This window comes from Eimeria mitis, genomic scaffold (assembly GCF_000499745.2).
Source record: "Eimeria mitis Houghton genomic scaffold, Emh_scaff348, whole genome shotgun sequence".
In the NCBI taxonomy this organism is placed as follows: Eukaryota; Apicomplexa; class Conoidasida; order Eucoccidiorida; family Eimeriidae; genus Eimeria; species Eimeria mitis.
Genome location: NW_013571820.1, coordinates 3,853 through 17,587, shown reverse-complemented (window position 1 = coordinate 17,587; position 13,735 = coordinate 3,853). Strand labels below are relative to the sequence as shown.

The window sequence follows — 13,735 nt, the reverse complement described above, 5'->3', positions numbered from 1 at the left end:
TATATATATATATATATATATATATATATATATATATATATATATATATATATATATATATAATATATAAGTTATATGGACTTATAGGTTTTATAAGGCCACACAAAACACTGCAAACAGGGAATGTGGGTGAGGGGCCTACAGGTGTACCTGCTTCGTCTTGATGAGATACCTCAGCAGGCGGGATCGACTCCAACGTTCCCTCTCCATGGGGGACCACTGTTTTCTGCTGCGGGGGCTAATAGCCTCCTTGTAGTCGAGACCAAAGCTCAGCAGGTGTTGCCTGCTCCGATCGCTTAGTGGGGGGCCCCCGGGGCCCCTGAGGAAATCGTCTTCGGTGAGAGCTGGCAAGGGCGCCAGAGGCTCCACACTACTGTCTTCGTCAGCACAGAGTAAATCTCTGCGTTGCACTTTCGCTGTATTTTCTGTACCCTTTGCATGCGCCACCGATCGCGTATCAGAGTCTAGGGGCCCCCAATCTGCATATGGAGATGCAGGGGGCCTCCGTTGTGCTTGAGTTGGGTTAACCTCCTCCGCTGTAGCTGCAAACCAGAGCTCCTCCAGGGTAGGCTGGCGCGGCTCCTGGGGGCATTCGATCAAGAGCACAACACACGATGGTTACAACTGAACACCAAAAAAAAAAAAAAAAAAAAANAAAAAAAAAAAAAAAAAAAAAAGAAGGGAATGCATGGGGAGGACCCATCAACCATAAACATATTGAACAGAAACAAAAACCCTCTTATCTTGACAACTGCATTTTCTTTATTCCCCTCTGAACACGTATTTAGACATGTTTCTGTTTCTCATAGGAATTTTTCTCTACCCATAGACCGTCTACCTATGACACGTCTCTATGTGCTCTTTGCCTTTCACACAATCCCCTGCTGTAGGTGCGCCTCTGTAGCCTCTATTCATTTCCGTCCCTATATATATATCTGCTTTCCTTCTCTGATGCTCACCCCCATCCTCCTACGCTTTGTTTGCAGCTTACTACGGCTTTCAGTTCTAAGTGCTAGCCTCGAGTTCATGCACGCAGCTAACGCACTCACCGGCTCGGCAACCAACTGGCCGCTGCTTGTGTTGGAGGGTTGGCCCAGCCTGGGCGTCATGCCCCCCGGCCGTTGCAGGCTGGCCCATGGGTCTGCTGGTGCTGGCTTGTAAGCTGATGATAGTTTTATTTCTGTCGGCCTTCGGCTTCTTGGTGGGAAGGGGTAGGTCGGGTTTGGGGCCCTTGCATGCGTTAGGACGCCAAAGCGGTGAATGTCCCGCTCTAACATATCTTGCAGCTCCTCTTTCATTCGCCTTACTGCCGGGGCTGGAACAGCTTCGGGCGGCCACCAGGGGCCCCCTCCACCTGGGCCCCCTTGCTGCATCGAGGCTCCCGGGGGCCCCAACGGCGGAACCTTGGGCTGAGGCATCGTCACTCGCAGCTTATGCAGAAACGAACAATGTTTTCACCCTAAAATAAAAAGTTAATCAGATTAAAACGAAGTAAAGCCAGAAGAATAAGGTCCGCACGCTGCACACTCCAAGGACCAATGGTCCAGCTGTTCGCGGCTGCTGCTGGCAGCGAGTGGTAGCCAAGAATGCCTGCACCCCGTAAGCCGCAGCTTATGCTGATGAATTGTTATTTTTAACTTTATATTTATTCTAAATTGTTATTAATATTATCTTTAGACAGCTTCAACGACTAGATTAGAATAACGGTTCACCCCAGAACCCCCCAAGCAACAGCTCTCTAGCAGCTGCAGGTGAGTAGTAGTAGCAAACACGGAAACACAGCTCAGAAACTTCATTCATTCTGCGGACTGATGGACCTCCTGGGAGAGCTAAAAACACAATATCTAGCGGCGACGGCTGCAGGGGAGAGTGTCGCTGCCCCTGTACGCTGTGACCCTGCATCCGCAGCACCCATGGGGGGGCCAGCAAGAACCCCAAGCTGGGGTGTGAACCCTGCCTCGGTATACTTATAACAGCTGAAACTGCCGTCTAGGTGAAACGAGCAGTTCTCTTCTACGCGTGCTGACAAACGAGCGCACATAGACACTATCATATTCTACGTTTTCTGCATTCCCAAGTGTAGCTTCCTCAGTGGCTAGCTAGAGGCTAGCTGTCCAGCCGCAGCTGGTGATCCTCTAGGACTCCTTCCTTGATCGTATTTGTCGATGCGCGTGAAGTTAGACGCTGTAAACATGAGCAGCGGAACGTGGGCTACGCGCTGAAACCTGTTTGCTGTGTATGCCTGTTATAATCAGCAGTCGTTGCTGGGGGCAGCCAAGGCGCTAGAGCCGCTCTCTGCAGGATCCATGAGGAGTACCCAGGAGCAAATATGCAGCAGGCCTGTGGGTTATGTATTCTGCAAATACTCTTATGTGTTTTTTCTGGTGTGTTTATGCTTAAAGCAGCAATTCACATGAGCCACTATGTCTGTCTGTAGAGTAGTAAATATAAGCAACTACAGAAATATACTAAAAATAAAAAAAAAGGATATATAAATATAACTTTTTGGATGTGTTTTGGTCGATTGAAAGGCCTGTGGGAGGCTCTTCAAGAGCATAGACCCGAAGCTGAATATCCCCTTCTATAGTTTTGGAGCGTTGATGGGGGAAAGCGGCACTGGCAGGAAAAATACAGCCGAAAAAAGAACCAAGCCAAATGTCAACGAGACGCAATGCATCGCAGCTAGCTATTTTGTCTCGAACCGCGAAAGCTAGCCACGGCTAGCCAGTCTTCGCCCCAGCTAGCCACACTCTCACGGCGCAGAAGACCGCCCAAGCGATCTTCTAAGACACCGGAATATCACCCCATATATGAATTTCTCGCTTATATTTTTTTAGAGAGTGTTTAGAGTTTTGGTTGCAAAGGAAAAGGCGCTTATGTGTGCGAGTGTACGAGCTGTGTACGCCTCGCTGGCGTACTTTTTTATCGAGGCAAATGCTCTTGAATTTGGCGTTTGCTGTGCTGCGTGTCTCGTGTCTATCCACCTGTGTGGAGGTCATATGTACTTTTCTATATATGAACAGAGAAAAAGGCCTCGCCTTCGTCACCAAAACAACCAATTATCATACTTGTATATTTGTCTATAGACTAAGAAGTGTGCAAGTGTTGTGCTGTTGTACCTTTTGAATCAAGCGATCATTAACAGGTAGCAGTAACTCCCCAACGTGTGCAGCAAAACTGAGCAATCGAAAAGAAAGAATAAAAAAAACAGCTGAAGTGATCCTACGGGAGAAATATCCGCTCAAAGAAACCCGTCTATCCACGCAGCCTAGCAAACAGGTTTCGCCTTTCTTTAGAGGCCCAAGGCACCTCTTATAACACTCCTTCTCTTAGAAGGGAAAGCATACTTGCTTGGTTGCTGCAATGCAGCTCTCCCTACCGCCATGGGCTCGCAACACCACCGCATAAACGAACGTTACTCAAGCCCCCACAAAAACTAGCAATCCAATATGCCAAGCTGTCACCCGTAGGGGTATTGGGTAGCGAAGAGGTAGATGCAATGCGATATTTTCATCTGTGCAGGACGCTGGGCGGGAGCCCGTGCACGAAGGGTTGCTGCACGGTGCTGAAGAGGCGCCACTGCACCAGCAGCAGCAATAGTTCCCTCAACAAATGCAGCAACAAACGCCTATGGACCCTCCCTGTGAGGAAGCCTCGAACGTTTCGCACCACACCTTAAACCCTCCTAATATTTTCGTGTTCAGGGTTCGGCTTGAGGGTTGGGCGCAGTGGTCTTGTCTTGCTGGCCGGGTTGAGGGCGACGCTGAACATGTGTAACTGGGGGAGCATAAAGAAAATATTTTTGGACTTTTTGAATGATTTATGTCACGCGGTGTACTTACACCCTGAACGGCGTGCTGCTTGCGCGTGCGTGTGTGCGAGAAGGCTGCGGGGTTTGTTTGCCTGGGTACCTTTGAGTGCTGCTTAAAAATTGTTTCGTTTTTGGATTATTTATATGCATTAAATTCATTAAATCCATCAAAAAACTTTTATTTCGACGCTTTTTCCACCTAACACCCCAAAGAAGGGAGCCTGCAGCAACCGGGTCCTCTGCTGCGCCGGCACACCGTGCTGTGCCGCGGGTTGCCCCAAGGGGGGAGGTAGGGAAAATCCGTATTTCCATGAAATAAGGAGAAAATACAGAAAAAAAAGTTGAATTTAACCTAAATGTTGATTTAATATGAAAAAGAGCGAGTTTATATCGACATATTTATGCCTATTTTGCGCGCGGGAGCTGCAGCCTTGCTCTGTGGGTGGTTGCTGCAACGGCAGACGGGGGAGTCTGCGAGGCGTTTCTCCGTCCCTTTGAGCTTCTTTTTTGTATTTTTGCAAGCAACCTGCTTCTATTTGTTTGCTAAAAGGGTTTTCAGCTGTTTATTGATAATTTTAGAGCTCAGTGCCTGCAGTCTCAGGACGCCGGTGCTGCTGCTCGCCGAGGCACCCGCAGGCAGCTGCTGCGCTGCAGCAGTTGTCTTGTTATGATTTGTTTGCCATTTAGGCTCATCTGCAGCTTCTTCTTCTAGAAGTCGCCTTTTAATCCGCTTGTAGCCAACACACCCGGTGTCTGCGTCGCTCCGGTTGGTGCTCTAGCCTGTGCTGCTGCTGCTGCTGCTGCAGCACCGACCACCCACTGCGGGCGCCATTTGCCGCCTTTTTCCCCCGCTGCACGCGCGTCATATCTTTACGGGAGAGTATTATTACCGGGAGGAGAACGGCAGCGTTTAGCAGCAGCAATAACAACGACGTCAGCAGTAGCAGCAGCCGCAGCGGCAACGGCGTCAGCAGCAGCGGACCTGTCGCCACAGTTTGCTGCGTGTTTGTATTGTGTGTAACCTGCTTATTTGTTTGCTAGTTCGTCTGTGTGTCCTTCTTCCCTTGGTTCTCTCTGGTTGGAGCTGGTTGTCTGGAGTGCCCCCCGTTTACACCTTTCCTGTACAAGAATGACAGCAGCAGCAAGCAAGAGCGGCGCTGCAGCAGCTAGTGCAGCTACGGCTGCCGCTACCGTGGCGGCGTGTGCAGCAGTGGTGTGTGCTGTGGGGTATAGGCCTCTATGTAGGGTCCTCTCATGGATGTTTCCCGCTGAGGCCTGGGGCCCCGGCAGGGGGGTGGAGCTAGCCGAGCAGTTTCAGTGGCACATAATGATCACCTGCTTGCTCTACCTGCCTGCAGTGTATGTACTGCGTTGGGTTATGTCTACGCGCCCTGCGTTTTCTCTTCGAGGCTTGGCCTTTGTTTGGAATCTGGTGCTGTCTCTGCTTTCTTTCTTGGGGTTTATGACGGTGCTGATACAGCAGCCAACGCTGCTCACGGTGCCTGTACACCCGGAGCGTTTGTTTACGCCGCCTGTGAGGGTTGTGGTGGCTCTGTTTACTCTAACTAAAGCAGTGGAGTTTGGCGATACATTCATTCTTGTATTCAAGAAGAAGCCTCTCTCTTTCTTACATCTCTATCACCACCTCACCGTCACCCTATACTGCTGGTCTGCTCAGCATACCAACGTAGACTTCGCCCACGGATTCGTTGTTATGAACCTCGGCGTACACTCTCTCATGTACCTGTACTACTGCTTGTCATGCTGTGTATCCGCACCAGGGCGCAGCAGCTCCCAAGGGGCAAGCGGCGCCAGCACCAGCACCGGAACTCGCAGCACCCGCAGCAGCAGCAGCAGCAGCAGCGGCAGCAGCGGCAGCAGCAGGAGCTTGCTGCAGCAAGTACTGCGGCAGTCGCGTCCGGCAATAACTCTTATGCAGATAGCACAAATGATTGTGGGGATGTATCTAGCTACCAAGGGGGCCCTCTGTCTCCAGGACCAGCAGCAGGTGCTGAACGCACAGATTGCTCTGGCTATGTACACATCCTACGCTGTATTGTTTTTGAGGCTTTACTGCAGCAGCTATCTCCCCCACCTCAGCAGCAACAGAGTGCTGCTGCTTTTCCTTTTGCATGCGCTCGCAGCAGCAGGCGTATACCGCCTCTCCTGCACGCAACACAAACTGAACCTTATCGCACACTGTGCTGTTGGTGCTGTTGCATCGCTGCTGCTGGCCACCATATGCAGAAACACCAACAAGAAAAGCGGGAAAGGCAAAGACACCAACAACAGTGTCTGGCTGTCGCTGCTGCTCGCTCTCAGTCTGCCCTGTGGGTTAGCTGTGGCGGCGAAACAGCAGGAAGATGAACACGCGGAGCACGAAGCAGAAAAGCCAGCAGCAGCAGCAGCATCAGCAGCAACAGCAGCAACAGAGACTGCAGCAGCAGCAACGCCAACAGCGGCAGGAATACCAGCCCGTGCGGAAGGGCTTGGTGAGCGTTGCCCCTCTCTCACTTCTACCTCAGCAGACACCACAATTCTTTCCTCATGCTTCAGCAGCTCTGATGACTTAGGTGCAGTAATCTCGAAGAGTCCCGCTGCAGCAGCAAGCCCAGACTCAGCAGCAGGAGCGACTCTGTCAGAAAAGAAAGGAAAAACAACATCCCCACGTATGCGGCCTCGGGGTGAAGGAGCGATGAGGCAACTAACATACAAGACGGCTTCCATCAATTTGTCACGCTGGCAGCTCCTTGCTGCTGCTGCCGGTGCTGCAGCACCTATGGTGTATGGACAGTTCGTCAGCGGCCAATGGTCTGTGGGTGTGTGCGTCTTTGGAGGACTCCGCTGGGCTCTTGAGCTTCAGGCAGCCCACCACTTGCGTCTGACAGCCTAGCTATATATGGCCCCAAACACTAAGCGCAGCAGCAGCAGCAGCAGCAGCAGCAGCAACAGCGGATGCAGCTGCATAAGTTGCGCGGGCATCATTTGTTTGCAGCAACAGCTGCTGCGCAGAAACGCCCAGCGGAGTGGGGCTTATTTTGTTTGGTTGTGTCTCTGCAGCAGCAACGAATGCAAATGCTGCAGCAGCTACTGTCTCGTAAAGCGGGCAGTAGCAGCAGTGGCTTCTGCTGCAGCAACATCAGCTACTGCAGCAGCATATTCGCTCGAGTCGTTTGGTCAAAAAGTGCCTTTGGCAACACCGGTACCGCAGCAGCAGCTGCTGCTGTGCTACCGATGCTGCAGCTGCTGCAACTTGGGCAGCGGCATCAGCAGCGGGAGTTGCTGCTATAGTTTTAGGTAGTAATCCATACGACCCATTGAACAGTCAGCCCATTTATAAGAGATGCAATACTAGTTTCTTGTGTTTCTGTTCGTGCTCCTGCCGCTGCTGTCTGATAGGCGTCAGCTATTCGCTTTTCGCCTACTTTTTCTTTTACTGTGTTGCTCGCCAAGCCACCTGAAACGTGAATGGCACGCTGCAGGAGGGGGCTGATTAACAGCAGTATCAGCAGGCTTAACAGCTATCTATTACTTCTGCTGATTCAGCTCAGCCCCCTTGACGCATGCTAGTTCTCGCTTGTCTTATCTTCTAATTGCTTGTTTATCTGGACGGACGGTCAGCTAAAGGATCTTTACATTTTTTGTTTCCTTCAGTCGTCCGGTACGTGAGTGTGTCTGCATGTCTTTTATGCATTCGCTTTTCAAGCAACAGACAGGATAAGACCGAAGGAAAAATGTATCAGAGCCTGTTTTCCTGTATGCTGTTGGTTCTCTGTTGCCATCATATTACTGTTTGACTTATTCTCAGTCCCCTTCTATCCTACAAGTTATGAGGACAGAAGCACTCGAGAAAGTTGCACAGGATAAGACAGAAAGTGCATACGCACAGACATATACAGACAAATAGCGCAGGCAAATAATGTTTCTGCACTTAACACAAAGATGCACAAATACGTAGCAACACAAGGAACAGGGGCTAACCCTACACTAGAACTGACAACACTATAGACCGCGAGGATACGAAAAGGCGGGGGCCTGGAACATGACCTAGTGGCTGAGTTACGCTTTGCTTTTGTCGCTCGCATATGCAGTTCCTCGTTGCTCTGTAGCATGTTAAGTATCTACCTACGGCTTTTCTACATGTTGCAGTAGCTAATGAAAAGTACGAGCCGTTTGGCTGCTGCTTTCAACTTTACAAGTTGAAGAACGCAGCTTACGCTGCAGTGACTGCTTTCTAGGAAACGCCGAGACTTTTCGTTCCAATCAATTGTGAAATACCGGAAGATGAAAAGTTTGTCAACAACCGAGAGTACTTTAAATGTCTCGGTAGATTAAATTAGTGCAAAACCAGCGGGAAGCACGGCCTTCGTCAGCGCTCAGGCCATCTTTAAAATGCTACCGGCTTGGATGCAAAGCAACCTGACAACCTGTCCAACACTGCGAAGTAGTCGCAGCCAGTACGCGACCACACACGAAGTTTTATTCGTGGCTGCCGCATAGGGAACGTACGATCGCACACGACCGCGGCGACGTACTTACTGCAGCAATGTGGATGGACATTACCAGAGCATATCCATGCAGAATCCGCAGCAGATAGTCTGCTCTTCTTGCTCTAAGGAACACAGTTTCCCATCCAGTGAGACATTCATCCCTTGCAAGCCATAACCGTTCAGCGAATATGCAAATTCGTTAAGCGTGTGGGCACTGTAAACCCAGGTTCCTTTAGTGTGTTGTTAGCGTACACTTTCGGATAGACAATGTCAATGCATGTACGGAGCCCACCTGAGTACCGCCAAACTACGCATCCTGTTAAATTGTTTGGAGCAACCTAATCATTGATTTGTCGCCGTAATTATCTCAGGAGTGCACCTTCAAACCACATGAGGCTTCGAAAGGGGTTCCAATGTTGCCTGCAAAAGGCAGGCTGAAAGTTTACCTAGTGCTCTGTACAAAACTAGCAGTTCTAGACGTCAGATGCCTGAAGCAGAGAAGCAATAATTGCTCGCATCCGGCTGTCTGCACCGCTAGTGATGTTATTGCACTAATGCAGCTAATCATGGATGTGCTCTGAAATCTTTCACCGCGCACAACGCACTGGTTTCAGCCTAAACAACATTGCAGCATTTCCCAGCGGAAAGTCACTCAGAAGATAAACAAACCAGGAGCACCATCGCCTGGCTGTAATCAGTTAGGAATACTTTAAAGGACATTCTTACTTTCAAGCCTAGGACTTGCAACTGGACGCACTGTGGCAGAACACGAAGCGTGTTAGACGAACAACGCAACGTGGCAGGCAGTTGATGAGGCTACAACCTTGGAACCCAACACTACTGTATCGAAAAACCAATATATTTACCAGTGAGCATCTACACCAGCGCTTTGATGCAGCACACGGAAAGAAGTGTCTAGATATCGTTCATGAAATCATGTCCAACTAGAAACAGCATGCCCCAAGGCAGGTCCCACTGCCACCCGTTTTCAGCTTGTGGGCAGAAACGACCAACGGTTGCCATGGATCCATTTGATACCAGTAACAGTAAGACTTGCATACTTAAAGCCAAAAACTATAAACATGCCTAGGTCGAACTGGCCAGCAGTCACTCGTAGCCCGTTGAGCGCCGCCGGTCTGCTATGAGGCATTGTACTGTTTTGCGCAATAATCATCAGGGAATACTGCGATTGAATAAACTCTGAGCTTGCAGCCGAACGAATTGCTGCTAAAAGCACCACGTGAATATACGATCCACAATCCCTCTCCTTGCGCATGCTAATATCCTCTGTAACTATTCACCAGTGGCTTGGTCACCTCCAAAATACCAGGCACCAAGGGAAACCGCTTGAAAACAACCTGCAGTGCTACATGTTCGTTTCTGGATGCCCTCCGCTAGTTGCACTGCTGCACTGGAAAACGCCTATACGAGTCTGCGAAAGAGACCTGTAAAAAATCTAGGAGCGCTAGTTGGGTGCAGAATGTGGAGATCCTGCATGTCATGGTGATAGGTTAACGTACAACTTCTCGTTGAAGGAGTGCTCAACGTACTTCCTGACCAATCCAAACTTTGGCGAACGGGCGAAACACGGGTGTACTCTCGTTATGGAATAGCCGACGGTAAACGCCAACTCCTTCAAACATCCACGCCAAAGCAATTTAGGAGCTATTCCTAGTCACAAGCAGTGCATTTCTACAAGGATGAACATCCTGTAGCAGCCGGGCTTCCGTTTAGCAAGTTGAAACAGACTTCCTCTACACACTGAACTAGAGATAAAGATTCGAGTTCAGTGAGGAAAGAGTGACGCACTAGCTGAGCACACCCAAGACTGCCTCGCCGTTCGAGCAAGTGCTGCACACATTTGCTAAACGGGGAAATGTTGGCTGTTAACCAGGTAAGCTACAAAGGCATAACAAGGATTTCATCACATGCTCACGGAAAGACATAAACTGAAACTCGCTGAACGCATATCAAAATAAGAGAAGGCAAGGCAACCCGTGAGAAGCGCGGAGTCTAGCAACATCGCAAGCACCAGATGCTGCACCTACATAAAGGCTAAATATGCAGTGCTAGCCGGAGGCATGCGCAGAGTTGTTCAACTGGCCTACGTTGCGTTTAAAGTGCACACAGAACTTGCAGGTTCTTGTGATACGTCGTTTAATAAAGGGAATTGAACGCACATCCTATTATACAGATAGTCAGGCGCCAGGCAGTAACAAACACAAGTCTGCACTCCTTGCAGCAATGACATGGAATATCAAACGCTAAATGCCAGCTCAGCAAGCTATGTGTAGCTGATGCCAATTTCGGTAGTGGTGGCCATTTCATGCACATCCTAGCGCACCCGCCAGGCCACTCCTCCGTCCAATGAATCAGCATGACATCGCAGCCTTCGAGCAATCACGCTAAAGAATTTTAGGAGCTATTCATTGTCACAAATAGTGCATTTCCACAAGGATAAACATCCTGTAGTGGGCGCAGTTCCATTTAACAAGCTGAAACAGACTTCATCTACACACTGCACTAGCGCTAACGATTCCCATTCAGCGAGGAAATAGTGGCGCACTAGCTGAGCACACCCACGATTGCCTCGCTGCTACATAAATGCTAAACATGCAGTGCTAGCCGTAGGCGTGCACAGAGTTGTTGACTGGCCTACGTTGCCTTAACGCATACGAACCTGCAGGTTCTTGTGATACGTCGTTTAATAAGAGGGAATCAAACGCACATCCTGTGTACGGGGACGGCCAGACGTGAACCAGTACAAATAGAAATCTGGACACCTGCAAAGGTTGGGTGTTCAAGCCAACAGCGTCTGCACGGATTCGACAAAGGTGGAGGTGTTGGAGAGCCGGTGTTCCGATTGAAGCGAGAAAACGTCGAATCTCTTCGTGAGGACTACTGCCGACGAAATCATGAAATTCAGGCGCACAGCAAAAAATGCAACAGACTAGTGGGTGGAATAAGCATTCACCCAGCCTCCTGAACTGCTGAATTCAAAGGAGGAGCCCACAAAACAAATGGGAACAATTTAGGAAGCAAGGAATTTCCAGCAAATGCTGTCGTTGAACCATAGCTGAGCACGCAGCATTTATGCGTTTATGCGCAATGCCATTAAATTGAGTACTACTGCTTTAAAAGATCTCGCTAAGGTGGCTCGTTCTGAGCATTCCCCACGCGAATGCGAATGCAATGCGAATGCCTCTTTGCAAACTTTTTCCAGCTTACGTCCTGCATATCCAAGTGCGGGTAGGTATTTGGTTCAACAACGTCGTCCATTATTATTAAGAATGAAGTTAAAATGGCAAAAGTTACGAGCTTTCCTTTGTACAGCCTTTGGTGGGGACGCCCGTATCAAACAGTGCCGATACAGTAATTCTTGTGCGCCTAGCCGCAAATCATTACATTGGCTGCCGTTTGGCATCCACAAGCCTGCAGAAGGCACGTCCGTGCAGTACGCCTAGCTACATCTCAATACTTCACCGAACATGCGTACTCTGCACCACTTGGGATGGCATGAAGCGAATTTAACACACTGCCTGGGCACTCCAAGCCCTTCCGGTGTGTCTAACCCAATGTTGCATGGTGGGAAGCACAGGCTAGTATGAGTGAACTACTCCGCAAATTCAGCATGCAAAAGAGCTTCGGACCTCCTGTACACCGCAGCTGCTACAATAACTCGAGCAGTGAATATTTAGAAGTAGCAGTATTCCTCCTGCAGGCAGTCATCAGAGTAACGTTAGTAACAGATTACAGAGGGCAGAGGCCACCCGTTCCGGTCATATGAATGGGGCGTATCCAACGAACTCCCTGCGCATCGCATGTCGGAGTGCAGCAACCATTCCTGCGCAGGCTTGCAAAGGAACACGTACAAGCTATTACCGCGGCTGAAGGCAGAGCCTGTTAACGACGGCGGTAGTTCCAATTCCTTACCCAAACCATCGCGCACTCCACAGCAATGAAGGCCAATAAACATTATCAAGGAGATGCGGTTACGGAGACTACAGTTAAGCAGATGGTTCAGAAGACGATTCTATGGAAATATTTGGGCTAGTGCTACGAAGGATGCAACACGTGTCAAATTGTTCAATATCGGTCAGGTGCCAAGTTCGTCCAAGGTACAGATAATTTGGATCTTCTCAAGCAGTGGAGTGCAGCGAAATATTCGGAGCCTCTATAATGCCATAGGTCAGATGCCACGCACGAGCTAAGCAGTCCGCAGCCTGAACCAGCCCCCAAGCGAGTGCTACACAAGGTGCTTCCATCCAACAGGCTTATCCCTTGTCGTTGGAGAAGCTAAAAACGTGAACACAAGGAGGGACTCCATGTGAGTCAACAAACGAGCAATAGGCTCCTTCGTATAGATGAAAACCCCGACGCAGCCAGAGACGCTCACGCAGACGGGGCGCATATTTGCATGGCAGAACAGATGGTAAAACGCTTCTGTATAACCTGATGCTAGCCACAAAAGGTGAAAGTGCTGCAGCCTTCAACACGCTCCAGACCACAAAATGGCCAACGGGAAGCGTGTATTCCTTAAGGAGTGCAATATATCTACAGTCCACAGTCGCCTTAGTCTCCACAATACTTATTCAACACACTTCCTGCGCATCGCAAAACCTGCCGAAGAGCCTAATACACCATTACACAATTTGCGAAAGCTGTAGGCCGTGAAAAGCGCATATCGCGATTGAAGTGAAAATATTCGTGCAGGTAGGAGGGCCCCGTGAGTAACCCTGCAGGCAGTACCACTAGATTCACGCATGCGTCATACAACATAGGATCGTAGTGTAGAGGGAGCNCAAGGGACCCCCCGTTGCCGCAAAGGCCGTGCCTACAGAAGAGCTGAACATACAGCAGCAGGCACAATCATCCACAGTATAGACAGTAAATCAGCCAGCTTTGAACAGGTTTCCATTCCTCACGTTTTGAACATTCGTTATTTGAATATTTTCGCAGGGGTATCCAACGTACTTCCTATGCATCCCGAAGCATGATGGGGTGTGTAAAATGCTGGTGCTCACAGAGGGCAGAGACAAACACGACGAACCAGAGGCATGGCCGCATGCGAAGCTTGCCTGTCATTGTGAAGGTACAAGAAGTGCAGGCAGCGACATGTACATCTCAAGAATGAAGCACCAAGCAAGGAAACAGCACGGAGCAAACTAGGGTGACGGTGCTTGTTGTGAGCGACGAGAATCAAGGGTTCAAATAGACCTCGCTGGCAAGGATTGATGTACCCCTAAGGAGGCCAGCAATAACTGTTGTATCGCCTCATGCTAGCCACAAAAAGTGAAAGTGCTGCAGCCTTCAACGCGCTCCAGACCACAAAATGGTCAACAGGAAGCGTGTCGCGCTTAAGGAATGCAATATGTCTACAGTCCATAGTCGCCATAGTCTCCACAATACTTATTCAACACACTTCCTGCGCATC

General features: G+C 49.6%; 2 protein-coding genes across 2 annotated transcripts in view; one reads left to right on the top strand and one right to left on the bottom strand.

Annotated features, from left to right (window-relative positions):
• The window catches only part of EMH_0008920 (uncharacterized protein), a gene marked incomplete at both ends in the record, with an annotated part of 3,513 nt that extends 2,095 nt beyond the window's left edge, over window positions 1-1,418 (bottom strand). Inside the window, 2 exons of the mRNA XM_013498511.1 lie at window positions 151-582; window positions 1,050-1,418. Coding sequence (XP_013353965.1) covers window positions 151-582; window positions 1,050-1,418 — 801 coding nt within the window. The remainder of the gene's footprint in view (window positions 1-150; window positions 583-1,049) is intronic.
• A 3,771-nt stretch (window positions 1,419-5,189) lies between these two features.
• EMH_0008900 (GNS1/SUR4 family domain-containing protein, putative) lies at window positions 5,190-6,704 on the top strand (the record flags this gene model as incomplete). Its single annotated transcript, XM_013498510.1, has 1 exon — window positions 5,190-6,704. The coding sequence occupies one exon, from the start codon at window positions 5,190-5,192 to the stop codon at window positions 6,702-6,704; it is 1,515 nt and encodes a 504-aa protein (XP_013353964.1).
• Window positions 6,705-13,735: the final 7,031 nt, after the last annotated feature.